The 27,925-nt window shown below is 33.0% G+C and overlaps 3 protein-coding genes and 1 non-coding gene across 7 annotated transcripts; 1 reads left to right on the forward strand and 3 right to left on the reverse strand.

Moving 5' to 3' along the window:
- Positions 1-2,866: 2,866 nt before the first annotated feature.
- On the reverse strand, positions 2,867-3,268 carry LOC110673624 (uncharacterized). The gene has a single exon (XM_021836759.2). It carries the CDS (start codon positions 3,266-3,268, stop codon positions 2,867-2,869), a length of 402 nt encoding a protein of 133 aa, XP_021692451.2.
- A 5,842-nt stretch (positions 3,269-9,110) lies between these two features.
- Positions 9,111-15,207, forward strand: LOC110673620 (protein NPGR2). Of its 2 annotated transcripts, XM_021836752.2 has the most exons (6): positions 9,111-9,562; positions 10,178-10,458; positions 11,622-11,874; positions 12,536-13,752; positions 14,169-14,322; positions 14,635-15,207. In XM_021836752.2, the coding sequence occupies exons 2-6, from the start codon at positions 10,204-10,206 to the stop codon at positions 14,949-14,951; spliced, it is 2,196 nt and encodes a 731-aa protein (XP_021692444.2). In that variant the 5' UTR covers positions 9,111-9,562; positions 10,178-10,203; the 3' UTR covers positions 14,952-15,207. The 2 variants fall into 2 exon arrangements, with proteins under 2 accessions (XP_021692444.2, XP_058001176.1); XM_058145193.1 differs by lacking the exon at positions 9,111-9,562 and having other exon boundaries at positions 9,679-10,458.
- A 2,140-nt stretch (positions 15,208-17,347) lies between these two features.
- TRNAM-CAU (transfer RNA methionine (anticodon CAU)) lies at positions 17,348-17,419 on the reverse strand. Its single transcript has one exon. It is a non-coding gene; the product is annotated as a tRNA-Met (tRNA).
- Positions 17,420-17,615: 196 nt separating this feature from the next.
- LOC110673618 (splicing factor U2af large subunit B) lies at positions 17,616-27,556 on the reverse strand. 3 transcript variants are annotated; one of them, XM_021836748.2, is made up of 10 exons: positions 27,331-27,556; positions 25,150-26,616; positions 24,905-25,042; positions 20,808-20,879; positions 19,958-19,999; positions 19,661-19,750; positions 19,348-19,455; positions 19,167-19,259; positions 18,945-19,024; positions 17,616-18,854 (listed from the first exon to the last, which is right to left on the reverse strand). In XM_021836748.2, the coding sequence occupies exons 2-10, from the start codon at positions 26,572-26,574 to the stop codon at positions 18,164-18,166; spliced, it is 2,739 nt and encodes a 912-aa protein (XP_021692440.2). In that variant the 5' UTR covers positions 26,575-26,616; positions 27,331-27,556; the 3' UTR covers positions 17,616-18,163. The 3 variants fall into 3 exon arrangements, with proteins under 3 accessions (XP_021692440.2, XP_021692441.2, XP_058001175.1); XM_021836749.2 differs by having other exon boundaries at positions 25,150-26,738; XM_058145192.1 differs by having other exon boundaries at positions 25,150-26,811.
- Between the last annotated feature and the right edge of the window lie 369 nt (positions 27,557-27,925).

Consider the following 27,925-nt stretch of genomic DNA (forward strand, 5'->3'; position numbering starts at 1 on the left):
TATAATCGGCTTTAAGATAAATTTGAGTTTAAAAAATAATACTCGTGGGTTTAGGTTTTAAATGTTGAGTATCCGTTACCCGAACTCGTTTATATAAATAATTAATTAAATATAAAATATATTTTTTTATAATAATATTTATAAATATTTATATTTTTTGTTTTAAATAAAATAGAAATTAAATATTTTATGGAATTATTAACATTTTTAAATACAAATTATTAATAAAAATAATTTTTTATGTAGATTATTAATTAAAATATATAAAATTAAACGAGTTTAGTTATTTTTCGAGTAATAATAATTAGATTTGAGACAAGTTTGAGTAGTTAAAAATAAATTTTAATTGAGTTTGGGATGAGTTGAGGTTTTAAGAATATTAATCGAGTTTGGGTTTAGATAAGATGATTTTTATGAATATTTTATTTTGTTATCATCCCTAACGGTATATAGTTAAACTTTATAAATAAAAATATATTTTAATTTTAATATTTAAATTTAAACTTGACTTATTTATTTTTATTTTCTGTGAAAACGATTTGATTAGTAAACGATTTGAATAATTTTTATTTTCTGGCAATTTAGTTTTCTATTTAATCAATAATTTATATAAAATTTATTTTTATATATATTAATAATTTATCATTTTTAAAATTACTAATTCTATAATAATTGAATTTAATTTTTTTTAAATATAATATTAAAATTATAAATACTATTATCATTTAAAATGTAAAATTTTACAAGATTTCAATTCAATTATTTCTTTTTTATTAATTCAAAAGAATTTAATTATTTTTAACTTAAAAAATTTTTTATTTAAAAAAAAATAAAATTCATACATTATTCTGTGATAATTCATTTAAATTTTTTTTATAAATAATTTATTTTAAATAAAATCTATATAAATAAATTCGAGTAATTAATATCTGCGACATAAAATTAGAATTCTTCTAAAACTCGATTGTACAGTATCCCAACTCAATCAAATACTGTGTACTATTGTTAGATTTTCTCCCACAGAAGCCTGATTTGGAATGGTGTTTTGAATATTTGGAGAATAAATCACTATGACACTACTTTTTAAAGAGGGTGGGATAACCCAACCCCTCCCTTCTCCATTTGATTTTATGACTAAGGTGGTGACAAACAAAGCTATCCTAATTGATTATCTATGTTGACAAATGAATTTTTATTTATTTATTTATTCATTCATTTTAATTTTTTAGTGATTTTAAACCCATATTCTCTCACATAATGTGATGCATTTAAAATTTTTAAATAATTTTAAAATACTTTTTAATAAAATTAAAAATAGAATCGAATCTTATTCGATAAAGAAGAGAATTCTCATATTTAATAAGATGGAAATAATATGTATATATATTTTAAATCTGTTTTGTTTTTATTTTATAGATTAAAAAAAAGGAAAATTACACGTGGGACCTTCCCATTTAGAACAAAAGTGTTTTTTTTTTTTTCCCCCTTGATTGTCCATTGATGGTATGCAGTCAACCATGCAAAATTTGAAGTTTGAAATGGTAATTATTATGTGAATAATGTGCTATTTTAATAGGAACACTGACAAGTGGTTGTGGGTGGGATTCATTCTGTCGATAGTAATATTAATAATAGCTTGGATTAACATATAAAAATAGTGGGTTTCAAGTACAACTAGATTCCCATGAAAAACAAAATTTCATCAATTTGGTGGTTCAATATAGCACAGAAACAAATCAAACTAAACTAAATCAAGGCTACCAACAACTTTAATTAGCCTCTAGATGTAATGTGAGGATAATATGAATGTCAAGATATCTATCAGAGGTTAGTGGTATTCTCTGCCCTAAATATGAATGCTGGTAGTGTGCATCTACATTAACAATGGAGGAAAGCACAAAGAAACTTCTAATGTGCGTTTGACACTCTATATTATCAGGCGGAGAAGAGAATTTGTATCTAATCGGATTTTCCACCTCCAAACTTTATTCTGTCTACTATAATATGTGTGTGAATAACCCTGAGATAATAAGAAAGCCCAAGGAAACTTCTATACTTTGTCGATATATTACCTCCAGCAAGGGGTTTCCAGAAAAGACAACCTTGCTTAAGAAGATATTCTTTCTTAAGGATATATAATTCGTAATTAGGCCAACAAAATGGAAGGTTCCTTACTTTCCAGCATAATCACGTCTCGAGTTTTATTGCATAATAAGTAATGAAGTCTTAAAATGCATGCATATCAAATCTCACCCCACTCGATCCGTGGCCATGGGTCGACGTACTCAACTCTCGATCACTCGATCCCAAGCATTCATCATCATATCCCCCAATTATCAACAGATACACAAACATACAAAAACATGCATGCACGACATGCATTACTGCTAGCTCTAAGCGTGCATTCATCAATGACCCACATGTCGCCCCATCAACTCCCACAAATCGCAAGCATTTGCACATAACCATTCACTTTAATTACAGGCTAACACAAAGCATCTGCACGCAAGCATTCACACACATCTGATTGATCAAAAAACACAAACCATCTTAATTTCAAGGGAAAATAATAATTAAGTAAAGAAACTAACATCTAAACAGTTATTATGGACATGGAGCTAATTAAACACATAAAACCAACTCAACAATGCTTCTTCCACGTAAAAATTTTGTAACAGAGAGAAAGCAAAGTTCTGTTTTCAGAGAGTGAAAGAGAGAGATTAATGGCATCCAATTTCCATCCTATTTTAGGTAATGAGATGAACTCACCACCTCGAGAGCGAGAGTTAATCATGCACTTGAGTACCCAGCATGTTCTTCCCTGGACTGATTTCAATCCTCCAACCAGATACCGCCACGCAAAGAGTCACTGCTGGATCCACCTAGCTAGTTGACTAGGGTTAACGATACCCGTGATGTGGGCCCCATCGGTCTTCAATATGCTTGCCACCTCAGCATAACTCTTATTGTGCTCTTTCTTCCATCCCGGCTTCCCTCTCTTAGATTGGACCGAGCCGCCGGCTAAAGGCACCTCCTCAGCACGTGCCGGATCGAATCGTTGCCCGAACAAAGTGCCTTTTGTCAAAAACTCGTAGGCCATGTACCCAGCCAGCAACCGATTAGAAGAAACGGACTCTTCATCAGCTTTTAAAGCCGGCTTAGCTGAGAGCTGAGCCAAAGACAATGGCTTCGTCGGATAAAATGCCTCTCGCTCCTTGCGCTTCTTGGAAGCGCCAGGTGGCAAAATCCTACGAGGATGATAGCTCATCTTCAAAGTGAAAACATGCCACGTCAAAGGTAAAAAAAAAAACCAAGACCTTGAGGAGGTAAAACCGTCAAACAACAATTAATTGTTGGACAAAAGCGTCAAACGGAGTTTTGTTTTGGGTAAAGCTGTCAAATTATCTTTTATCGAGAAGTGGGCTAAAACGTCCAGAATGGGAAGAGAAAGAGAGGGAGAGATGGAATGACTCAACAACTTGCTTGATTAATAAGTAAATGGTAAAAACCACCAAATGCAAAGGTTAAAACCATAAAAATACACAACGTTTTCCCAATAAGCCTTCCTTCCAAAGCAAAAATTGAGAAAGCCAATTTCAGGAAAGGAAAGCAAATGCTATCTGGTTAAAATTTGATTAAGAAATGAATCTTATAAGAGGAAAACGGCAACCGGAATCCGACTATTGCCTGCCGGATCAGTTGCAAGAAAATATATTTGAAAGCCTCGCCACCACTCGTACCGGCGAAGCGGCGGTGGAGGTTTCAAACAAGAGAGCAGAAGAGAGAGACGCGAGAGTGAAAACAGAGAAAGAGGAAGAGAGAGTTGAAACTGATTTATAAAGGAGGAAGAAGAGACGAATAAGGAAAATCGGTGCTCTTCAATTTTATATGGCCGGTGATTCTAAAGTGTCCCTAACAAAATGTCTAGAATGCCATTCTTTGTATTGGAATGACAAAAGTGTCCCCACCGATCAAATTCCACCCCAATGGATTAATAATTGAAAAATATATATTATCAAAAAAAATAAAAATTATAAAAAAAAACATTTTTGAATTTAAAATAGAAATGTTACTGTATTTAAGGTATGTCATCTAGCTACTTGTTTTAAAATAAAATAAAATTATTTTATTATAAAAAATAAAATAATTTAATAAAATTTTATAATTCATTTTATTAAATTTTTATATAATGATAATTTTTTTTCTAAAGTAGTTAATTATGGAAATTTATTTCAACATCTTAAATAATTATATGTTTTACAACATCTTTAATTTTAATTACAATAATAAATATTAAATATGAAATATTAAATAAATATATTTTATTTAATTTTATTTTATTTATAATATTTTGTTGATATTATTAAAAAATATTATATATATATATATATATTCTTTTACGTGAGGATTTTTTTTTGTTAAATTAATAAATTTTTCACAAGTAATTTATAGAAAAAATCTATCATTTTACAAAAATTTAGTGAATTGAATTATAAAATTTCGTTAAAACATTTAATTTTCATAATAAAGTAAATTTACTTTATTTTAAACAAAAATAACCATAAAATTTACCTTAAAATAGATGTAATATAACATTTTTATAAATATTTATATTATTTATTAAATAAAATAATATTTTATAAAATCACTTTACATTGGCATTAGAATTTATTATTTTTTACAAAGGAAATTGAGATTATATTATAAAACAAATAAAAAAAAAGTAAAGCTATTTTTACGAGACGAAGAGGGTATTAGTTATCTCTTTTAATAGGGGTGCCTGTGTGTGTTTTACTTAAAATTACATGTCTTTATACTAATTGTCAGTTCGTAAATATATACGATGAACTGGATCATACGAGGAGCAATAAAGAAAAAGTAAATTAAAAAGTAAAAAGCTATACTTATAAATTTTTAATTTAATTATTTGGTAATTTTAACCAGCGATGAAAATAAAAATTTTAGATTATTAAGAGTAAATTATAAATCAAAATTAATCAAAATTATATTTAATTTGAATTATAAAAAATTCATACTAAAATTAAAGTGAAACTGAATTATGCCATTTCAAGCTAAATTATTTTTTATTTAAAAAAATTTAAATTTAAATTTAAAAAATTAGATTATTATATTTAAATTAAATCAAACCGAATCAAAACATTAGAGTCCATAATTATGAATTTGGATCGGTTCAAGCCAGAATCAACCGTGGCGGGATCTAGTTTTTGAAATGACATCATGATATAATCCATTATATTAATATTGAAAAAAAGGCAAACGCGCATATTGTACTAAGTGGTAATTTCACTGTCCAACATTTGGCAGGAGCAGCTTGTGGTGGGGAAGGATGGACATAATAATTAATCAATTTTTTTATAGTATTTTATCTTTTTTTAGCAATTCTCTTATTAATATATTTCTATTTACAAAACCCATTAATTGCCGCAGTAATACCTTAGTTATATTCATTAAAGACTGTATAATTTACTAATTTGAAGAAAACTTAAGGATCTAAGTGCAAATTGTATAAACTTTATATTGTAATTTTTCCATATAAAAAAAAAAAAAAAAAACGAAACATAGAGAAACCAGGAGTTAATGGTCATTTTAGTCGAGGCCAGAGGGCAGAGGGTGCTAGTTGGACTTTCGATGAATCGGAAAGGAAAGAGAAAGAAGAATCCTGCGACGGTAACGACACAGGTATACGAGGCGCGTCTGTTCTCATGCTTTATGATTTGCTTTTCAAATCCTGACATGTGTCATATATGGGCCTTAATCCACATATATCAATGAGCAACACAATTTCAAGCCTCCAACTTGTTCATGGGCCTTCATCCACATAGCTGATTTAAATAATCAACGTGGAGCAGATTTCAAATTTATAGCTCACTGATCTTAATTAACTCATTTTATGGAATGAATTTATTAATTAATATTGCGAAAAATACAAATACGGGCTGAATAATTTTGGAGAAATGAAAATTATATATTTTAAATTTATATTCAGCTTAAACTGGATTAAATCGGGGATAAGCTTATAAAGATTGAAATATCAAATCTTTTATATTATTAAATAGGTTTTCTTTTAAATTTTGAATTATCTAAATATATCCTAAAGCCATTTTAAGTTAAAAATTATAAAATCTCATCAAAATAATATCATATAACTATTATCTCTGCCAAATAGAAAAATTATATAATATCATTGTAATTTCATGTTAGATAATTTTCATGAAATAATAAGTCAATAGTATATGAACATGTAAATAAATTTTGAACTTATTTTTGATACAAGTTGGATATAATCTCAATTTAATTTTTATAAGTAATAAATTCAGTTGATATATTTCTTATTGAATTAATACAGTTTATTCAATTCGATCTAAAACTCTAAAAAGATTCGTACATAGTATTGAAGTAAATGCTTGTGTACTGTAATATCTAAACGAAAAATTATAGAATACTTTCATTATATATAAACGTAATGCTTCATCTTTTATATAAAAATAAATCTTTTTTGTAAATAGAGAATGAGTTTCATATAGTTATAAGAGGTGATATATTTATATTAGATGCACATAATAATAATACCTCTGTAATTAAATTTTTCTAATTTTTTTCATAAGTAAGAAAAATATTTCATTGAAGGAATAGAGCCGTAAGGCCCACAGCCCATTAAAAAACCCGCATTACTACAAGGCCCAAGTACATTTTAGATAAAGTACAGTACAATTTACTGTGAAAATTATTAATTTATCATATATATATATACGTATAAAGTTGAAAGTATTATGTTTATAAAACATTGAAATAGTAAAAACAATCAAAATGGATATTTCCTAATTTGCATGATCAGTCAGACATTATTAAATAATTATATACACTCTTAACATTTTATGAATTACATAAGCCCTGGTCGCCATAAGCTAAGAAAATTATTAAATTAATCCACTTTGAAAATTAAAATGAATTCATTAATTACATGATGAAATATGCATGAGGCCTGATTAGCAAGACAAATATGGAAAGAAAACTTTGTTCTAGAGAAAGCCGACAGGTGAAGAGGTCGATTTGGAGTTGGAAGAAGTGGTGGAATTGGAAATCACTAAACTTGAACGTTGCATGCATGCAATATTAACATATATAATATTCACGAATGAGCTATACGATGAGAGCTTTAGTTTGAAAAAGTTTAAATCATTTCTCTATTGCTATATATGATTTGATCTTAATCAGGGTAGAATTACTGATGTGTAATATCATGCATGAGTTAATAAGAATTAAGAATATAATTATAATTTTGTAGGGAAAGACATTGTATTAATTGCTATGAGTTGATCTATTGCTATGGCTGGGCTTCTGTTGTTGTATGTGCCCTATTGCATTTATGGCTACAAATCCAAAACACGGGAATTTGAAGCCAATTCCTTGTTCATCCCATGCCTTGTCTTTAAGTTTCTTTTCTTTAGAATTTATGATGGAATGGGACCAGCAGAAGCTTTGCTTCGAATTCGAATGTCCAGCAACAAATTAATGGCCTCTGGAGTAAGAAGGAAGGCTATTTCACGTGTCATCTTTCATTATTACTTCTCCTGCACTATGCCTACTGAAACTTGAGTTGCCTAGCTAGCTATAACAAAGCATGTGGGTACCCTGAAAATAACAAAGCTCGAGACTTTTGGATGTTTTTCTGATGAAAACAACACAGTTTTGCGCTTCAGAGCTTTTTAATCCTTTGATTAATCATGAATGAAAAATTTAGTTATTGGGCTAAATAAGCCGAAGCTAAACAATTATCAGTTCATGATATCAGTTGATGAAGTCAAAAAAGGCTGGAGCAGCTTGTTGTGGCCTTGTGGAGGGCGTCAATTGGATTCTGGGCTCAAAGGAGCCGAAAACGACTTAAGATATTAATGGGTTCTCCTTGAATTAGAAGAACCTAATGGGATTTTTAAACCTACTCTATTAATTTTATTTCCATAATAGTATAATAATTAAATAATAATGCTTGCACCATGATTAAATTTTAATTTTTTAAACTTAATTAATTATGAATTTAAAAATTAAAATTGAATTATCCATTTAAATGATATTATTAAAATTCAGAAAATTAAAATTAATTTTTTCTTCTAAAATGAGGAACTCATTTCTCTTAAAAATAATTTATTTTTTAACTAAAAAAATATTATTTATTAATCTATTTTTTTAAATATTTCAAATGTTAAAAAATAAAACTTTTTTAAATAAATAAAATTTAAAAATATTAAATAAATATTAATCATTAAATTAATGAGTCTATTTATTTATTTAATAAAAATTTAATTAATAATTGATAGTTTGCATGAAGGGATAATCATCACCCTTTCACTTTTTACAAAAGAAAAACCAGCTAGTCTATCCTGTAATTTGGCATTAGTGAGTTTATTTGAAGATTAACCTGCTTGATAAAATAATATTTATTCATTTTATTAATTAGGTTTGGCCTTACAAATCAAATCACAATAAATATATTTTGTTATTTTCTTATTAATTATATAGCTGTGAACATTATAAAGTTTAATTTAAAAAAAAAAGGAACGACTTATAAAGTAAATATTATACTTTTAATCACTAAATAAAGTTAAGTTAAATAAAAATAATAAAATCAATTAACAATATCTTAATTTAATTATAAATAATTTAATAACATCTTTAAAAGTTTAGAGATAAATTCTATTTATTATTAATATTTATTTTTTTATTCTTTATAACTTAGCAAGAGAATGGATAGAAATTAAAAAGGGGATAATAAAAAGAAAAAAAAATAATTTACTCTGTATTATTTTAATAAAATTTTAAAATATGAAAAAATTGTAATTTTTCTTGACGGAATTAACAATTATTTTTTAATTTTTTATTCATTTAATAACTAAATAAAAAGAAAAAAATTTTCTTTCTCCGTTTCCTTCACCAAACAAAGGGTTTCAGGAAGGGATCAATAGCTTTGAAGATTGGCTTTCCCCATCGTCTTATTAATAATTACCCGCCGCTGAAAAACAGTAGAGAGAGAGAAGCAATGGTTTGATTTATAATTATGGGGCCGGCAGTTGACCAAAATTGGAGTGGTAGTGGTAGATATCCAACTGGGTCCCATTCATCTCTTCTTGAACAAGCTCCTGATTACTTTGTTTTTTTTTTTAACCAATTAGGTATGCAAATACTATTATTAATTTGCAATACTCTTCTCCAATCATCCCCTGTTCACGCCTTTGACACAGAAGAATACCAAGGGCTTGATTTTTCATAAATTGAATGGTACATCCTCAGCCATCCATGATCCAACCTTTGCAGTTTCTATCTACTGTTTCAAACTTCAACAACTACTGAGCTTACGTAATTTAAAATGAAAAGAAAAGAATAAAGAAAATTCTACGGGGAGAGTAGAAGAAGAGGGAAAAATTAACAAATAGTGAAGGAAAAGACATTATTTTTTGGTGCTTCGGATTCTTGGTTGAATTGTGGAGATGCACTGTGGTGGTTTTGATGTGTTGTGGGCTCAGTCCATGCTTTTTTTCGATGAAAGGTACTTTCTTTTGGAGTTTTTTTATTATATATATATTTTTTATCCCAGCTGTTATTTTTGTCTATACTGTAATACACTTTCGAGTATAGTTGCCAATCATGATCTTTTGTTCATTTGTGACGTATATTGTGCTCAAATTCGTCTGGGTTTGGCTGGATTTTTTTTTTTCTGGGTTTTGAAGTTTCCCTCTTCTCTTACGTTTCAAAGTTATCTTTTCTTGAGCTAGTATTATATTTTTATGCTCTGATTGATTGATCATGCTGCATCAGTGAAATTGATTTTCATTTCAAGAAAAAAAATTTTTGGATGAATGAGTTCTCAGTTTATTATTTTGAAGAGTTGCAGCGTGTTAAATTCTAGGAAAATTTCAACAAAAAAAAAATGACATTTTGGGTTTATTTTCTCTAACTTTATTCTTGGTTGATTGGGAGGTCAATTTCGTTGCTTTGGTAGGAAAAAGTATTTAAACTTTACTCTTACAAATTAAATGGCTTAAGTGTTTATGTTTTATTCCTCATCCAAGGACAGTGGAAGTAATATTTGCATGAACGATATGTTGTTTAAGTTTCTGAATCACTTCTAACTTTGTATGTCTTACCGTCGATGTTATTTTAGAAGAATATCAAGTGTACTGAAACATTATGAGACTTAAGAATTGGATGAAAAAGTGGGGAGTTGGCGCTGGGGAGAGATTGTGGAAGATGATGAAGTGTATTCGTTCGGGGGAGCAGTTAAGAGTAGATGACATGGTTGCTTCATCGGAGTCCTTGGCAACTAGGGACTACTCAGCGAGTGGTTATTCCTCTCGAGCTGGTGAGATAGATACAAAGATTGATAATAGCAACATTGAGGAAGCAGAGTCATCTCTTCGCGAGAGTGGTTATCTCAACTATGAGGTCAGTACTTTTTTCTTCTCCCTTTAAATTTTGTTTTTCTATTGCATATTGATTGCTATGAGTAAATGTTAACCAGGTGAAAGAATTATGGCTTCTGTGTCATATGTGAATTTAATGGTAACTTTTGTGGTGATGGCTGCCACTTGAATGAATCTATCATATTGAAGATGCAAGCATTAATGGATTATATCATTTTCTTGACAGTGGATGGAAATGCTGTAATTGGAAAAAAGTTTTGACAAAACTCTTTTGGTGTCTTAGTTATTTAGCTGTGTCCTTGCCAGGTCTGGACAACCGAATTCTTTCATGAATCATCATGTTGCAAAATGGGCCAATGGCATAACCGTTTTGAGAGTAGCAACTTCTGCTAATAAATCAGTTTAAACAGGATGTCTGTGTACTATACCCTTTCAATTTCTTGGCATCTATGTTCTTGTGAAGAACAGCTGTCCAAAAATTGCCTACAATACTGCAGAGATGCTTACTACTAATTTTGGCAAAATCATTATCATCAAAATGTCATTGGCAAGTTGTCATTTCTGGTTAGGGTTTTATGGATGATATTTACTTCTAGCGCCTTCTTTGTTTCAATAGAGCAGCTAATAGTCATACACTGGAATAATTTCTTGTTGGGCAATTCCTTTCAATGGATCATCTAAATGATGAAAATGGTGATAACATACTTACTGCAAAGTTGATATAGCGGTGATGCAACAGTACTGTTGGTTAAGTTTTATGGTTTGGGGTTCAATTTTGTTTCTCTTGTTTACATTAGAAATTCAGTTTTCCATGCATTTTATAACATCCTGGATGCAGCAGTTTCCTCTTGCTGGAATACTTGTAAAATATTAATTCATGTGTCACACATGTAACATGTTTATTTTCAATGCCTTTTATTGTTATTATTATTCTTTTGTTATAAAATGTTTCCACTTGACATGAAAATCAAATGTGTAACTAAGTTCTGTGTGAAATTCGGATCTCATGTTAAAATTTGTATATGGAATAAAGACTGATTTCTATAGGGTCTTTTAGAATTTCAAATCTCATTTCTATGATATCTGTTTGTTTTGCTGTTATCTTCTTGCAATAGGTGATTTAATTTACTTTAAAGAATACCTTCCAAACATGTCTCTTAGCTAAAGTGCCATCTTATTATATAGGAGGCAAGAGCATTGTTGGGAAGGCTTGAGTATCAGAAAGGAAATATAGAAGCAGCACTTCATGTGTTTGAAGGAATCGACATTCCTGCTGTGACATCCAAGATGAAAGTCTCAATTTCTAGAAAGTGTGAACAAAACCGACGCCGTTCTCAAAGTGATGATGCCCCAACTATGTCTGTGCATGCTATTAGTTTACTTCTTGAAGCTATTTTTCTGAAAACAAAATCACTGCAGTGTCTTGGAAGGTTTAGAGGTATATTTGTCATCTTATTTTCAGTTCCCATTTTTCTTTACAGAATTATTTTTGGTTGGTGCAGTGGTATAAAATCTTGTTGCTTCCAATCATAAATGCATATATTTGAGTCTTGGGAGTCCCTGCTCAAGCAAATTTCTTCTTGCAGTTGCAGCTGCAGGATCCCCATGTTTGTTGTACCAACTGTGGGTGATGAAATTCTCGTGAAATTCACTTTGCTTGAATGCTTCAGGTTATGAGTTTGTTCAAATCTAATCAATAAATAAATGAAAATACTTTTTCTATTAAGAAAGGTAAATATACTTGATTATGCATTTGTGATTCTAGCAATATTAGTTAAAGAATTAAAAAATGCAAACATGAATCTTATCAAATTTTTTTGCATTATATATCAAGTAATGTAAAGTTGGTTGACTTTGATAATATTTTTTCTATACGGTACCATGATCTATTATTCTTTGAGCATGGTAATCTCTCTCTCTCTCTCTCTCTCTCACACACACACACACACATCTACATTTGCATATGTGTGTGACCTGAGTTCCTGAAACACAGCCACAAAAGAAAGAAAGGAAATTACGAGTCAAAGGCTTTCTGTGGCAGCATAGTTGGTATTACCACTACTTTGTGGCTAACATTTCTTCCTCACCTGTTTGTGCAGAAGCTGCTCAATCATGTAAAGTGATTTTGGATACTGTTGAGTCTGCATTGCCAGAGGGCCTGCCTGAGAACTTTCCTACAGATCATAAACTACAAGAAATTCTAAACAAAGCTGTTGAATTACTTCCAGAGCTGTGGATGCTTGCTGGGGCTCCACAGGAAGCTATCTTATCATACCGGCGGGCACTACTCTATCATTGGAATCTGGAGACGGAAACCACAACCAAGATTGAAAAAGATTTTGCTACTTTTCTTTTGTATAGCGGTACTGAGGCAAGCCCTCCAAATCTCCGTTTGCAGGTGGAAGGATCATTTGTGCCAAGAAACAATATAGAAGAGGCTGTTCTTTTGTTATTGATTCTGTTAAGAAAATTTGCTTACAGAAGGATTGGATGGGATCCAATGATCATTGATCACCTTTCTTTTGCCCTGTCTGTTTCTGGGGAACTAAAGGCACTATCCCATCAGATAGAAGAGTTGCTCCCTGGAACCATGGAGAGAAGAGAAAGATATTGCACTCTAGCTCTCTGTTACCATGGAGAGGGTGAGGATACGGTGGCTTTGAATCTTTTGAGGAATTTACTTAATAACAGAGAGAATCCAGATTGCATACTTGAATTATTACTGGCTTCAAAGATTTGTGCAGAGAATATGATTTGTGTCGAAGAAGGGATGACATACACTTCCAAAGCACTTTCTGAATTGCATGGTATATGTGGCCAGATGGTAAGTGTGGCAAACTGCTTGCTGGGTCTTTTACTGTCAACTCAGTCCAGATCAGTTCCTTCTGATACTGAGAGGACTTCTAAGAAGTCTGAAGCACTTGAGGCGCTTGAAACTGCTGAGAAGATAATGAGGGAAAGAGATTCTCATATCATTTTCCATCTTAGCCTAGAAAATGCTGAGCAGCGGAAGTTGGATATTGCACTTCATTATGCAAAGCAGCTTTTGAAACTGGAGGCTGGATCTAGTGTTAGAAGTTTCATCCTTTTAGCGCGAATATTGTCAGCTCAAAAACGGTTTATTGATGCGGAGACAGTAATCAATGCTGCTCTAGATCAGACTGGGAAGTGGGACCAAGGAGAACTGTTACGAACCAAAGCTAAACTCCAGATTGCTCAGGGCCAGTTAAAGGATGCCATACAGACCTATACTCATCTTCTTGCTGTTGTCCAAGTTCGAACTAAAACCTTTGGTGGTGGAAAGAAGCTTCTAAAGGTATTCAGATGATTGACATGCAGATTAGGCTTGTTCTTGTAGCATTTTTAATGGATTTGAGAAATGGACAATTTGGATTTTGTGTAGTTGGCAATTCTTTTCCTGTAACAAGTGATTTTCAGTATTTTATCTTGCAACCAGTAGTCATCGGTGCATAAAAAATGGAAGTTCATTATTGATTTTAGCAATAATATTTAGAGCATCTGGAGGTTATTTTCTTGCGAATTGGGGATATATTTTAGCAACCGTGAAGGTCCATTCATTTGCTGAGGATTTTAACTCTCATGAACTTTTAATCCCTGATAATTTGAATTCATCAGTTTAAGTTTGTTGTAATCAATTGTGACACATATCATAGTTTTTTGTTGTCCTTTTAGATATCACAATTTTTTTTTCTTTTCCATTCCAATTCGCAGAGTAGAGGAAACCATGACAGAAGATTGGAAATGGAAACATGGCATGATCTAGCTAATGTGTACACAGGTTTGTCTCAATGGTGGGATGCTGAAGTCTGTCTTACAAAATCCAAGGCTATCAGTCCTTACTCTGCTTCAAGATGGCACACCACAGGTGACTAGATGGTTCGCAGATTTTTCGTTCATGCCTTATTTCTGTCTGTGCGTATGCACACACTACGTCAACACCCAGCTGCATATGATTTTTGTGGTTATCAATTCTCTATTGTTTGATCAGATTGAAATTTTAATTTTAGCTACTGTTCCATGAGCTCGATTGGTGACATATCTTACAGCATTGTCCTTTTAAGTATGAAATGTCATAATTGTTTTAGGTTATTGAGATAATTTGTTATAATGAAACCAAAATGGATTTCTGCCTGATTCAATTATGTTATGGTTTTTGAAAACCTGGTGATTTTGTTAGGTTTACTCTATGAAGCAAAGGGTTTGCACCAAGATGCTCTGAAATCATTCAGAGCAGCATTAGATGTTGACCCCACTCATGTCCCAAGTTTGATATCTACTGCTAGTGTCCTCAGACTGCTTGGTAGCCAATCGAAGCCCATTATCAGAAGCTTTCTTACTGATGCTCTTCAACTCGACAATATGAACCACTCTGCATGGTACAATCTGGGGCTGCTCTGCAAGGATGATGCCAGTGCATCAGCACTTGAGGCAGCGGAATGCTTCCAGGCTGCAGCTGTTTTGGAAGAATCTGCACCAGTTGAACCCTTCAGATGACACAAGACGTACGTTTTGTCTCTGTAAGTTCTCGTGTAGTTTTAAATTATTACTTTGAAAAGGTTATTCCATACCTAGGCATGTTGTTGAAAGTTTTGTTGGATGATACTGGAAGTGCAAAAGCGGGAAAAAGAATAGATGGGAGAAAAAGAAAGAAGTGTTATGTAGTTGTTTGCTTCACTGAAAGTCAGATCCCACTTGTTGTAATCTTTAACTTAATTAAGCTTATATTAATGAAAGAGTAAATTTATATGTATTTATTGATTACGTTGCTTTGGAGCTTACACAATGTAGGGAAAGGGAATGGTATTATCCGATTTGATGGAGTTTTATATAATGCTATGCATATTTGTGAGAGAGAGAGACCCCTGAATTGGTAAATTATTAAAGAAATGCTAATGAGTTCGAGTTAGTAACAACATAGATCAAAAGCTCCATGATATCACATGAGAAAATTGAATTCACAAAACTTGCAGGATGTACCAATGGCATATTACAGGAAGAATTCAAAAGACCAATCGAAGAGCTCAAAGAAACAGAATTCCAAGTAATATTTGGGACAAATGCCTAGTCTAAGAAACTAGCATGTTAGGATGTTTATACAAACGATTATGCAGTATACAAATTGAAGCATACATCACCTTCAAAGGGGGTTATCTGTTATTTGCCATGTATTGTCTACAGAGATGAGAGAGCTAAAAAACAATTGAAAATATAATTAAATCCAGAAAGTTGAAAACTTGTATGAAAACCCATCACGACTGAAATCCTTGCCTGTGCATAAACCTCCTGAAACACAATAGAGGTCAATCAAAGAAAATCAATCAAAGAAAATGAGAAGTGGTAAAAGAGCAGTTGAAGAACGAAAAAGCAATACGAAACAGGGGGAGAGTAAAATTACTGCCGAGAATATCTATATAAATGGTCTCTAAAAGAACTTCACCTAAAAGTGCCGAGTGGCTCTCCATTAAATTTTTTTATATTTCCCATTTTTATCCCTCTTCCCCTAATAATTTTACACCACACTTATTCTTACTAAGTGGTTAGTGTGTATTTAGTAGAATTCAATTAATCAAACAAAAAATGGAACTGTTAGAATTTAAACATTCAACTCTTAATAATTAAGATGAGTTCTCTCAAACAACCCTTCAATTCCTATTCCTCTTGTCGTTTTCCCTCTTCATCCTCTTATTCCCTTCATTTTCTCTTACTAAACATGCCCAATAACATTGAGAGAAAAGTGCAGACCCTCAAGATAGAAGCAATACCACTTTCAGCTCACACTATTCCAGGTTTAGAAGTCATGTCTCCTGAACTATTATTGGCATCCACTGCTGTGTAATTCACAATCTCAGCTTCTGATTGCATCTTTCCCAAAATTGAAATTTTGAGCTACTTTTTGTAGATTGCCACCATTAAAACTCATCTCATTGTCATTCCTCGGTATCTATTTCGGAAAAGAAGCAGTACAAAGCAAAGGATAGACAATGGCGTTGGTAGCTATGAATTTTCAGCCATGGCCACTACATATTTGATAAAATGCCACTTAGATGAAATAGCTTTGTGTACTAAAATGAAGTGGCTGAAGTAGATGGCACTGAAGTAGCTGTGAATACGCTCTCTCCGTTATCACTCCAAGGATCTAAGCTGTTTCAGGCAGAGGTACGACTAGCATTTCGAAAGAATGTTTTGATATTGTTAATGTAAATGTATGTATGATTTCTGAATGCAGGTCTACAAAAGTTATAAAAAAAAAAAAAACTAATTGCATACCAGAATATCTATTATGGGGGTGTTTGTGTAATAACTCAAAACTAGAGTAGCTTACTAATAATATTCAGCCACCTTCTTCACCTAATTCAGTAACTCGTAAATGGTTTACTAGTAATTCTACAACATCTAAGTTCAGTTGTCAAGGTTTCTTTATGTTGGATTATGAAGAAGGTGAGAAATTGATTTTACTTTTCCAAAATAGAGCAGAAATCTAAGTTCAGTTGTTAAGGTTTCTTTATGTTGGATTATGGAGAAGGTGAGAACTTGATTTTACTTTATCAAAATAGAGCAAAATTTATAAACAAAGACAAATTTAAAGATGAAGAGAAAAACATAAATTTCATTCCATATAGCAAGCATAAAATAAAGATGCTTTCTTTCTCTATTTCTTCTTCATTTTCTAATCAAATTAACTACACTAAGTTAGGCAATTTTGAAGGACCTTCATATTGATAAAAAAAAAAAAAAAAGAAATAAAAGCTAAAAGGATCCCCAATAACAATGAATTGCTTATATATTCTTTTTACATGATAAATATTGAGATATGTAAGTTAAAATATTCTTTGCATCGTTTTCGCGGGTTAAAGCCTACTTTAGAAAAAAGTACAGGAAGCCTTTCTCTTTATCAGAGCCAGGTTTCGATCCTGGGACCTGTGGGTTATGGGCCCACCACGCTTCCGCTGCGCCACTCTGATTTGTTGAGAAAGTAACTTCCTAAAATTTATTTATAATATCTACGCCTCATTAACACCACCGCCACTTCCCCTCTAGTTACTTTGGTAACCTTTTAGGTTTTCTCGCTTTCATGTGCTAGACAAGTGAAGCCCCACGATTTATTCATTTTTTGGAGCAAAAAAAGGGGATCAAACCGCATTGCCAATTACACGATCATAATTAACTCGTAATTTTTAAGTAGCAGCAAAGGGCCAGCCATCCTCTTCACATAATGTGGATAGATTCAACTACAAGTCACATAATTTCTTGTATAATGGAAAGTTCCATTAAATCAGTATAGTTCAAAAACGAAAGTGTACATCAGAAAGCACCACCCAAAAAGATGAAAAAAAAAAAAATAGTCAGGAAACAACTCTTCCAGCATTACCCTCTCCATGTATTAGAAAAGGGGCCCCTCAAACCTGATGTGACTCATCAACACAACAGCTGAAATTTCTGTAGACCACTCTGACCCCCCATGTAATTCCAGATTCCGGCCATTCAACTTTGGCTTCAGCATCAACAAACAGATTGGAAATTGATTGTTTCCTACATTTCATATAGGCAAATGTTGATATGTGCAACATCACAGCCCCAGAAAGTTGAAAATGTGTTGCGTACTGGCATTGCCACGCATAGAGAGCAGATTTGCTGCCTTCCATCATCTTTCTGAATACATGTGCTTTAACCAATCATTTTCATTGAAAAATATTCATATCCCACTGTCATTTCGGGAACCTAGCCTGGTAGACATCCAGAGGAACATATCCCACTGTCACAGTGCGGTTATCAAATGACCGGCCATGCAAACAATGTGCAGCCATACACGACGCTTCTGTTCTTCCAAATTCTACAAAAACACAGCCTGGCTCAAAAATGTGGCCAAGATCACAACTCTCTTCCTTATGGCCCCCCTTCTCAATAGCATCTAATCCTACTGCATGATCATCTAAAGATGATTCCTTTATATTTCCACTGACTACCTCCAAATTCAACTCTTCTCTATTGGCCAATTTGTCTTCCACACTCGTACCATTCATTTGAATATTATCAATGACCTTGTCATCAAAGCGGTCTGATTCATCTTTTGAGGCCTCCTGAGCAAGTTCTTGAGACTCAAATACACTCTTGCCGCATAGGTTTTCAACAGATGTGTCACCATCAACTGAAACTGGTTGAAATGACTCATCTTCCAAAAGATTGCATGTAGTTTTAACATCCTCTCCGCCATTGCCTTCCACAATTTTAAAGTCCACAGTCTCTTCCATCGTCTCTGCTTTGGCATTTGTTTCACTACATCCCAAGTCTTGCTGAGACCTAGCAGATTCCATATCCTCATCGACTCCACATGCTACTAAGGTGGACATGGGAGTTACATCGCACTTGACAACATTAACAGATTTAACAGTGCCAAACCTGCAGTATAGAGAGTTTAGAAAGTATCCAAACCATGTTTTGAAGAACAAAGAAGGTAAAACCAAATGAAGAATGGTTCTTTTCTCAAACCTTCCACACTCTAGACGTACATCTTCCAGTCTTTCTTCAATTTCTGTATGAGAGAGTAATGGAAGGGCTTCTGGATCAAACTAATTCACATCCCAAAAAGAACACAGATACAAAGGGTAGTTTAGGAAAACAGTAATCAAATTTGACAAAAACTAAAGGGTCGTCAAACAATAAGTGAAGAAATAGAACATTAAATCTAAGTCCAAGTAATATAAACCATACCACATTTTTAAGCTTTAAAACTTGTGTAGGCTTCTTAAGAAGTACCATTGCCTGCTCAGGGACCCCATAGAATGGTGGGTTTCCACTAGTTTCCTAGCGCAAGTCATTTCTTAGGTCAGTGCATATGCACGTGTATTACATAATCTATTTAATTAAGAATCTATAGAAAAGTATGACTTACCAAGGTTGATGCATTTGGAGCAGCTTGAACTGCAGTTATTACTTGCCCTCCTAACTTCATACCATTCAGACCCACACAAGCTTTGAGTGTAACTGATTGGTCTGCATACTGAGATTAAAAAATAATAATAATAAAAATGCTTAGACAGTCCAGGTAAGGAGAGAGAATTTACAACAAAGGAAAACAAACCACAAAGAATGGTTGGAAACATTGCAATACATATGCAAAGCAACAGTATGGCCCGGAAACAGGGCACAACGGGCATGCCTCTCTCAAAGCAAATGTTAAGGAATGGCAAACTATGCTCCATTACCTCTAGAAAAGCCCAAGACTCATTAAGATCATCACTGTTTTCAAAATGGTATGCCTTCAAAGGTCCAAAAGCGCTTGCAATCTCCATAATCTAGAAAAGCACCACCACAAAAAAAAAAAAAAAAAAAAAAAAAAAAGTGTCAGGAATGAAAATAAAGAGAAATGGAAAGGAGTTCAGAACCTTTTTTATGTTTTGGTGGGGGGGGTGGGGGAGGGAGGGGAAGGGGGAAGAGATACTATAGGCCCCCCTAGAAACAATGATGTCTACTAAAGATCACAAACTTTTGCGCCATATTACCATTTTAGAAGAAAGAGCCTTTGAAATTCCACCAACAAAGATCTGCATCAACTCAAATTTAAGAGAACAAAAAAAGAAGAAGAAAGCAGAGGTAAGTGCAATAATCACAATACAATCCAGACAAAGTCCTCATCTAATTAATGTCAACACAGAGATTAAATGCATTTGATAACCCCACCCCACCCCACCCCACCCGCGAAACAACAACAACAACAACAAAGCAACGAAGATGAGCCACTAGTCAAAGACCCACCCGCGAAACAACAACAACAAAGCAACGAAGATGAGCCACTAGTCAAAGAAAGTGTACATAAGGTGACTTTCTGGCAGCCCAAGAAACGGAATAGAAATGATATCACAAAAAGTATTATGTTATAAGTAAACATACTCTCTCAAAGCCTTGGGCAACTAGCTCAAGTGGTCAAAATTTCTGCTGTGACTCTTAACTTCCATTCAATCAAAGAATGCAAAAGATAAAAAGGATGTAGGTTAGGCTCAAACTAGAACATACTCCCCCTGTATGGAAACTAGAATTTTACAAGAATTCAATTCAATTGATTTCTTTTTGGTCAATTTTCATGTTTGGAATGAGAAAATTCAATTCTTTCTAACTTTCAAAAAAAAAAATAATTCATTTTAAAAGAAACAGAAATCAAGCATAATTGTATAGAAATTCATTTTCTTGCATATGATTCCAAAGAAAACCATTCAGAATTTATATGAGAATCCACAAATTGTAGATTTATTTAAATAAATTGGCAGTAAATCCACATCAACCAGAAACAGAAGGAAACAAACACATTTATAAAGTAAAATGATGAAGAATAAGAAGAAAGATGATGATGCATACCTTGTGTGGTGAATCCTTCACAATATTGCTTATTGCATTGACTGCATTCATTGATTTTTCTGGTTCACCAGTCTGCATGAAAATAGCAACTGTCTGAAAACCTGCTCATGAATAATAACCACAAATATACCTCAGAAAACACAAAGCAGCACAGAAATGCAAGGAAGAAAGTACTAGTTGAATTAAAGAAATGGCTTCTGTTTACAACAGAGACAAACTTCAGCATAGCGTTACCTCCCAAAAAAAATTTAAAATTAAGCAAAACACAATAATGTATGGAGAAAAAAATGCGACGCCTTTAATTGCACAAGGCTGGTTCCATAATGAAAGAGAGCAATCCCTGATAATTTGATATATGTTGTCAAACAAGGGACCAGACCATTTATCTCACAAGAACAAAGCCAAAAGATAAGTAATCCACCCACATATCAGTGTGTGTAGTGCATACAGCAAAAGTAAAAACCCCAAGTCATCATCCTCATGTTTTAGACAGGATAGATAATGCCAAAAGGTTATATAGTAGAGGACTAATTACGTGGTGAATATTGAAATATTAAGTCTGTTGACAAATGCCAACTTCCACTAGAAATAAGCCAAATACCACGTACATTAAATGCACAAATATTGCATTAGAAAAGAAATTTTGCAGTAATTACAACATAAATACGCCAATAATAATAATAATAATACTTGTTAAGCAAAAATCATATGAAACTTAGTGCAATGTTGACACATCTCCACAAATGCTCACTCTCAATTGAGCATATGAAGCACTGTCTAACCTAAGAACTCCAGGAAGTCTTCTCAGAAAACTAAATATCCACAAAGCATATGTGTGTTCTATATCTCCTTGGGCCTCAATATGGTTGGAAAAGGATCAGGATTTGAATTGATTATAAAAACTTTTGGATGGTCCCATCCATTCATTTCAGAGCCAAAGTGATCTGGAAAAATAATGCTAGCATTATATTCACTTAAACCATTATCATCTTCACATGCAAACAATGAAAAGAGCATGTCATTCTAGTGGAACTACAAACCTCATATTGCCCCCCTTACAAATCACATGCTCCCTTCAATAGAAAATGCCAAATAACAAATACTTAAATGCAAGAGTGAAAACATACATACCGCACTCAAAAAAGGACATTTTCAGTCACAACGAAATAATGAATAATTGGAAAAGGCAGCAATCACAGGACAATAGTGTTATCAGACCTGGTCTGGCACGTTGACTAGGTTAACCAGGCACTAAACTAGGCTGGGTCTTTCATTGAACTCAGTGAGAAATTGATCTGGAATAAACCATGTGACCCGGCTGAGTTTTTCATTAACCCCATGTGACCCAGTGACCCAAGCATTGACCTGATCCATAATTTATAAACTGAAATTTTTTTAAAAAAAGTCAATATGGATTTGATTTTTGAAGTATTAAAACAAATATGCTTTTCCCAACTTAAGACGTTATTTCACTATAACCTTTTTATTTATAATAATAGAAATAATTTATAAAATAATGTTTATTTTTTATTTTTAATATATATAATTAATACTTCATAAATATTAAGAAGATACTTATTCATTTATAAAAATATTTTTTATTTCATGTATTAATTATAAATATCAAAAACAAAAAATATTTAATAATATTTAAATTTGAATATTTTTATATAAAATTTAAAAATAAAAAGTGGTTAACTAAATTTATGTATATTGGAAATTAATTAATTAAACTTGCATTATATATTTAAAATTAATTTAATAAGTGTAATATTTGCTTAATAAATATTTAATTAATTTTTTTATGATCCACTTATTGAACTAATGATCCATCGACCCAGTCCCTCAACCGGGTCAAGGCCCTAGCTGGGTCTGATAACACTGCATCGACAATATGATGAGGAGATCATTATCAAAACATTATGCCAAGCAAATTGGTACATAAAGTCAAGCATAGCCTTGGCAAATTTACATAATATATAACTCAAAATACCACCAAATATCCTAAAGCAATACATCTCAAAAACATTTTGGAAGTTAAGTATTGAGTAAGGAAAATACTGCACTATATTTTATCAGAAAAAATTACTGTTGTGGCAGCCTAGAACAGTGGCCCAAAATCAATGCCAGAAAAAGAAGCTCCATGCACATGAAACTTGTCACTACACCTGGATATCTTCTTATTTAGGAGACAGCTTCACCACCATCCAGTACGTGAATTACGACACACCCAACATAAACACCCTATTTAAGAGATTCCAACATGACAATCAGAATATATCTCATGTAACTAGACAAACAGAATATTCCATCTGCAATATAAAGTTAGTAAAGCTACAGCAACTGTTCCTAGTTTTAAAGTTGACAAAGAATCTGAATTGTATCTACAATTCAAACAAAATTAAGGAAACCTGGGAAAGCCAATGGTGAAATCATGCAAAATCTCACAATTACAAGAACCTTCCCTAGATCTTTAGGATTATCTAAGGCATAAATCCAGATTTTTAACATAAGTTCAATAAACTTGTGCAACGTGGTCCTAGAACAATAATTTTACACAATCTAGTACTAGAAGAATACAAAGGTGACAACTTAATTTATACTTTCTAACACCTAAGCTAATCTCCAGTATTACATTAGTGCTGGGGTTGATTATTAAAAACATTGACTCAATGTTGACATGGTAAGTGGGCTCACAGCAAGTAATGGACTAATATTAGTGGACTCGAAGCAAGTAATGGACTAATATTTATCTCTGAGATCACTTCCTGCTTTTTGGGGGACAATCGCACATGTGTCTCTCAATAATTAATCAGTTACTTTGCTGGAAATTAATTCGGATCCTATCAGCAATTTGTAAGTGGGCTCACAGCAAGTAATGGACTAATATTAGTGGACTCGAAGCAAGTAATGGACTAATATTTATCTCTGAGATCACTTCCTGCTTTTTGGGGGACAATCGCACATGTGTCTCTCAATAATTAATCAGTTACTTTGCTGGAAATTAATTCGGATCCTATCAGCAATTTCTTGGGACTTCAGCACATAGGACTAAATAGTGCCATCTCAATACCAAAGAGTAGCTAATGTGACCAGAAGGTAGGAATGGTCACTATTATTGTTCATGAACCACATTAAAAAAGTGCATATAAGTTCAAGGTAAAAATCTAGATGCCATTATCTAATCATGACTTTTTCCATTACATACAATTTTGAAGATTAGCACTGCAGTAATCTTTAATGAGAAAACTGAATGACAAAATAAAACTCTATACAGAATAGGTGTACTTGAAAGTCGGCCATATTTCATTTGAGTCACTTGAATTCAAATTTTGGCCATGTTAGTACATTTCCTACAAACTTTTAGTCATAGTCTAACAATTAAGCTCACATCATAAAACAAGCCATTGAATAGCCTAGACAAAAATTTTTTAAAAAAAAAAAAAAAAGGCACTCGGCTCCAAATCATGCCGCTAGAAAATGGGGGGGAGGAAGATTTAAAAAAAAAAAAAAAAAAAAAAAAAGAAGAAGAAGAAGAAGCAAGCCAGCCATCATATGAGTAACTGAAAGCGCTAAACTTCCATTTCCCAAGTGATAGTAGCATCAAATAAGTTAACTAATATACACAGAGAACTGCATGTATGTATATGCATATATGAAATAAATACTGCCATCACTTTCCCAATATGATTTGCTAAGCAATTGATTACAAATAGCAGCACAAGCAGTTCCACTAAATTTACTCTCTTTGCCTGTACATTTTCACAGACCAAGAAGTTTCACTAGCCAAAACAACCATATTTTATATAGGCTAATATCAGATGAACAGAAAAGTAATCAAATTACATTTAAAGGATCCTATAGCAATTGCATTACAGAGCCAAAAATAATAAGGAACTGATACAGATATATGAAACAAGTACACATGACAAGCTTTAATCCATTCCAAAGAATCCAGCATTGCCAAGTGCCTTTAGAATGAAGAATATCAAAAAAATTCCCACAAAATACTGTAAAGTTATGCAATAAACAAAAATTGTACAAGATCAGTGCAAGGACATTAAAAAATAACAAAATGGTAGGATAGTCATTCTTACTGCCACTTCAACAAAGTCTTTTGGGCGTCGGATTTTTACTATGGAACCAGAGAATGAACAACCATCAAAAGCAAGAGCTGCTGAAGCATCCTCATGTGTAAGAAATTCCACAAGAGCTTGGCCCCTTTCTTTGTGCATCTGCAATTACAACACGGTAACTGGTAAGACATGCCAAAACCCCAAATCACAACCACACACTTAACAAGAAATATGAAGCACATTAACTGACAAGTTTAGAAACTTACAATGCAGCTAATACATGGCTGGGTTCCTCGGATATGGTTGACACCTGAAGAAATCAAAAAATTGTTAAGACATGACATTACATCTTTCTCTGAGGCTGAGTCTGGTACATTCTCCACATAAAGCCTCCTCATAGGACGGGTAGCTTGTGTTAGTTGCACAGAGTCAATGGAGTCATTCTTATTGGTTGATAAAATATTGAAAGAAACCAGTGAAAGAGGCTTGACTGTAGTTGAAGCAACAGGAACTACACTAACTGCTTCATGTGTGTTTGAGGATGCAATTTGGTTTGACAGTTGAAAACTAGAAGGAACTGATACAGAAAAGGTGCTGTCTGCTCCTTCTGGTGCAAGGTCCCATTTAGCATTTTTCTTCTCCGGTGTGCATTTAGTTGGGGGAGATCGTTTAGTTGGTGAAGGAGTCTTGGCAGCAGCCTCGGTTCTTCTCCTCCTTGGAGAATAGCCACCAAGCCCACTTATTGAGCCACCATGTCTCTTATAATGGCCACTCAGACCATTGTTTGTAACTTTTTTCTTGTCAGTATCAGACTGCTGCCATCCAGATGTGCTTTTAAGAGATAAGGATGACTCCCCACGTTCCCTACCATAATAAGATGCATGCTTTTGTGACCTTGGCAATGGCGAAATAGACCTTCTTTTTCTGTCCACACGCTCTCGACTCCTTGAGCGTCTTCTTTTAAGCTTTAATTCCTCAAAATGAGATTTTGATAGTTCCTTCCTTTCCTTTCTGTCTGAAGTTTCTGAATCATGCCCTTTTCCTGGATCGTGTTTTCTTTTGGAATATCTATCTCTGTTTTTCTCTTCAACTCTATTTCTGTATTTTCTCTTGTTTTCTCTCTCAAATTTTCCCCTACTTTCATCCACATGTCTATCTCTCTCCATTAATTCTCTTGAATGTTTCTTTAGAGCTTCATTTTCAGCGTTACTGCTTCTCTGCTCATCTCTTTTTCTCCTGTCATAACTTTTTTCATCAGTCTTGCCTTTGGCTTTCTGATCTTTGTCCATTTTGGCCTTCAATTTGGTTTCTGAATCCCGAATTTCTCTATCTTTGCTTCTAGCTAAATAGCCATCCTTCATGTAGGTATTTTCTTCTTTCCTTTTGGAACTTGCCTTTCCATCTTCCTCTGACAAATGCTTTTGGAGAACAGGGAAAGAATCTTTACCTCGTGAATTAACCCTATCAGATCCATAATGAAGAGAAATTTTTTCAGCATTTCCATCACCTGTTATATCTTCTACAACTCCCTCTTTTTCATTTTCAAACAGTTTCTTTTTGTTTTTCCTTTTTGACATAATCTCATCAAAGCTTAAAGGCCTTGTCCGTGCAGCAGTTCCTTCATGGTAGCGATTTTGAGGGAAATTACTAATTTTTCCATACTTCTCTTTATGACTGGCAGATCTGCTCATTTGTCCCGATTCAAACTAAGTGCAGTAACAAGTTCTGCTGCCCTAATGAAGGATGGAAAACATTCAGGCCATTAATCTAGTCTGATAGCATAACATACAAGACAGGACAGCCAATTGAATGCTGGTTGTTACTCAAACTAACTCTTTTGCAAATACTACTGCACCTAGAGAATGAAAATGGAACCAGTATCAAGCAAATGTTAGCCAATGCTCCATCTGTCTAAACAGGCCAAAGACCTTCAAAAAACAAAGCAGGCAGAACAACACAATCAAGTGCCAAAAGAACAGACCAGGGAATTGTTAAAACAACATACAAAGATTTACAAGCTTCAGTATAAGCATGGCATTGACAATGTTAATTAAGATCCTAACAGTGTGCATGAACTTGCCAAACTATCATTCAACAGCAGCTTCCCTGAATTCCATGAAACCAAGACACGAATAGTACAAGAAACCCACAAACAACAGCACAACAAATAAAAAAAGCCCCCACGAATTCCTAATACATCAGGGTTATAGGGGGTAAAAGAAACATTACTAGGGCAATTTTGCAGTAATAGGGGACCAAAAAACAAAGAATGGGCCATTATCACTGAACTAAAATTCATGCAAGATAATTGGCACTCAATTTCTTGGTTCTAATCGAAGAAATTCCGGAGTTATTCATCTAAAAGCAAGAGTTCAATAGTAATACTGAAATCAGCAACATTTCTAAAACAGAAAAAGAGGGGGGAGAAAGTTTAACGCATGGTGTACCTTGAAAAGCAGTTGGCGTAGTGAAGAGATTGCCTGTTTGGGTTGGGATGGGCAGCGAAAGGCGACGACTAGACAACTCTTTACGGTTGCCGTCCGTCTAATGGCAGCGCAAAATTAGAAACCTAGATGAAGCAGACGGCCCGTGGAAAAATTTTATCCGCAAGCGCTAGAAGAAGCCCGTCTCCTGTTGTTGGAATTTTAATTTAGTGAACCCGATTTAGGTACAAATTTGTTATGGCCTTTTTTTTATTCTTTTCTTGGAGAAAAAAACACGCTCTCCCGATTAGTGATAGAGACCGATTAGTGATAGAGATGGACAATTGTTTATTTATTTTTTTATGGATCAATTACATATATCAGTTTAATGAGCTCGTGACACGTAGATATTATTTTTAATTTTTTTATTTTTATGTAAAATAGATAAATGACTTTAAATCAAATAAAACTAATTTAAAAGTGATTAATCCAATTACATATATTTGTTTAATTTATAAATAATATATTATCTAAGCTATAATAAATTTTATCCAAAATTATAGTAGATTTTATTTAATTTTGATATATTACATAATTTTAATAAAATTATATACATGAT

This window comes from Hevea brasiliensis, chromosome 4, assembly GCF_030052815.1.
Source record: "Hevea brasiliensis isolate MT/VB/25A 57/8 chromosome 4, ASM3005281v1, whole genome shotgun sequence".
In the NCBI taxonomy this organism is placed as follows: Eukaryota; Viridiplantae; Streptophyta; class Magnoliopsida; order Malpighiales; family Euphorbiaceae; genus Hevea; species Hevea brasiliensis.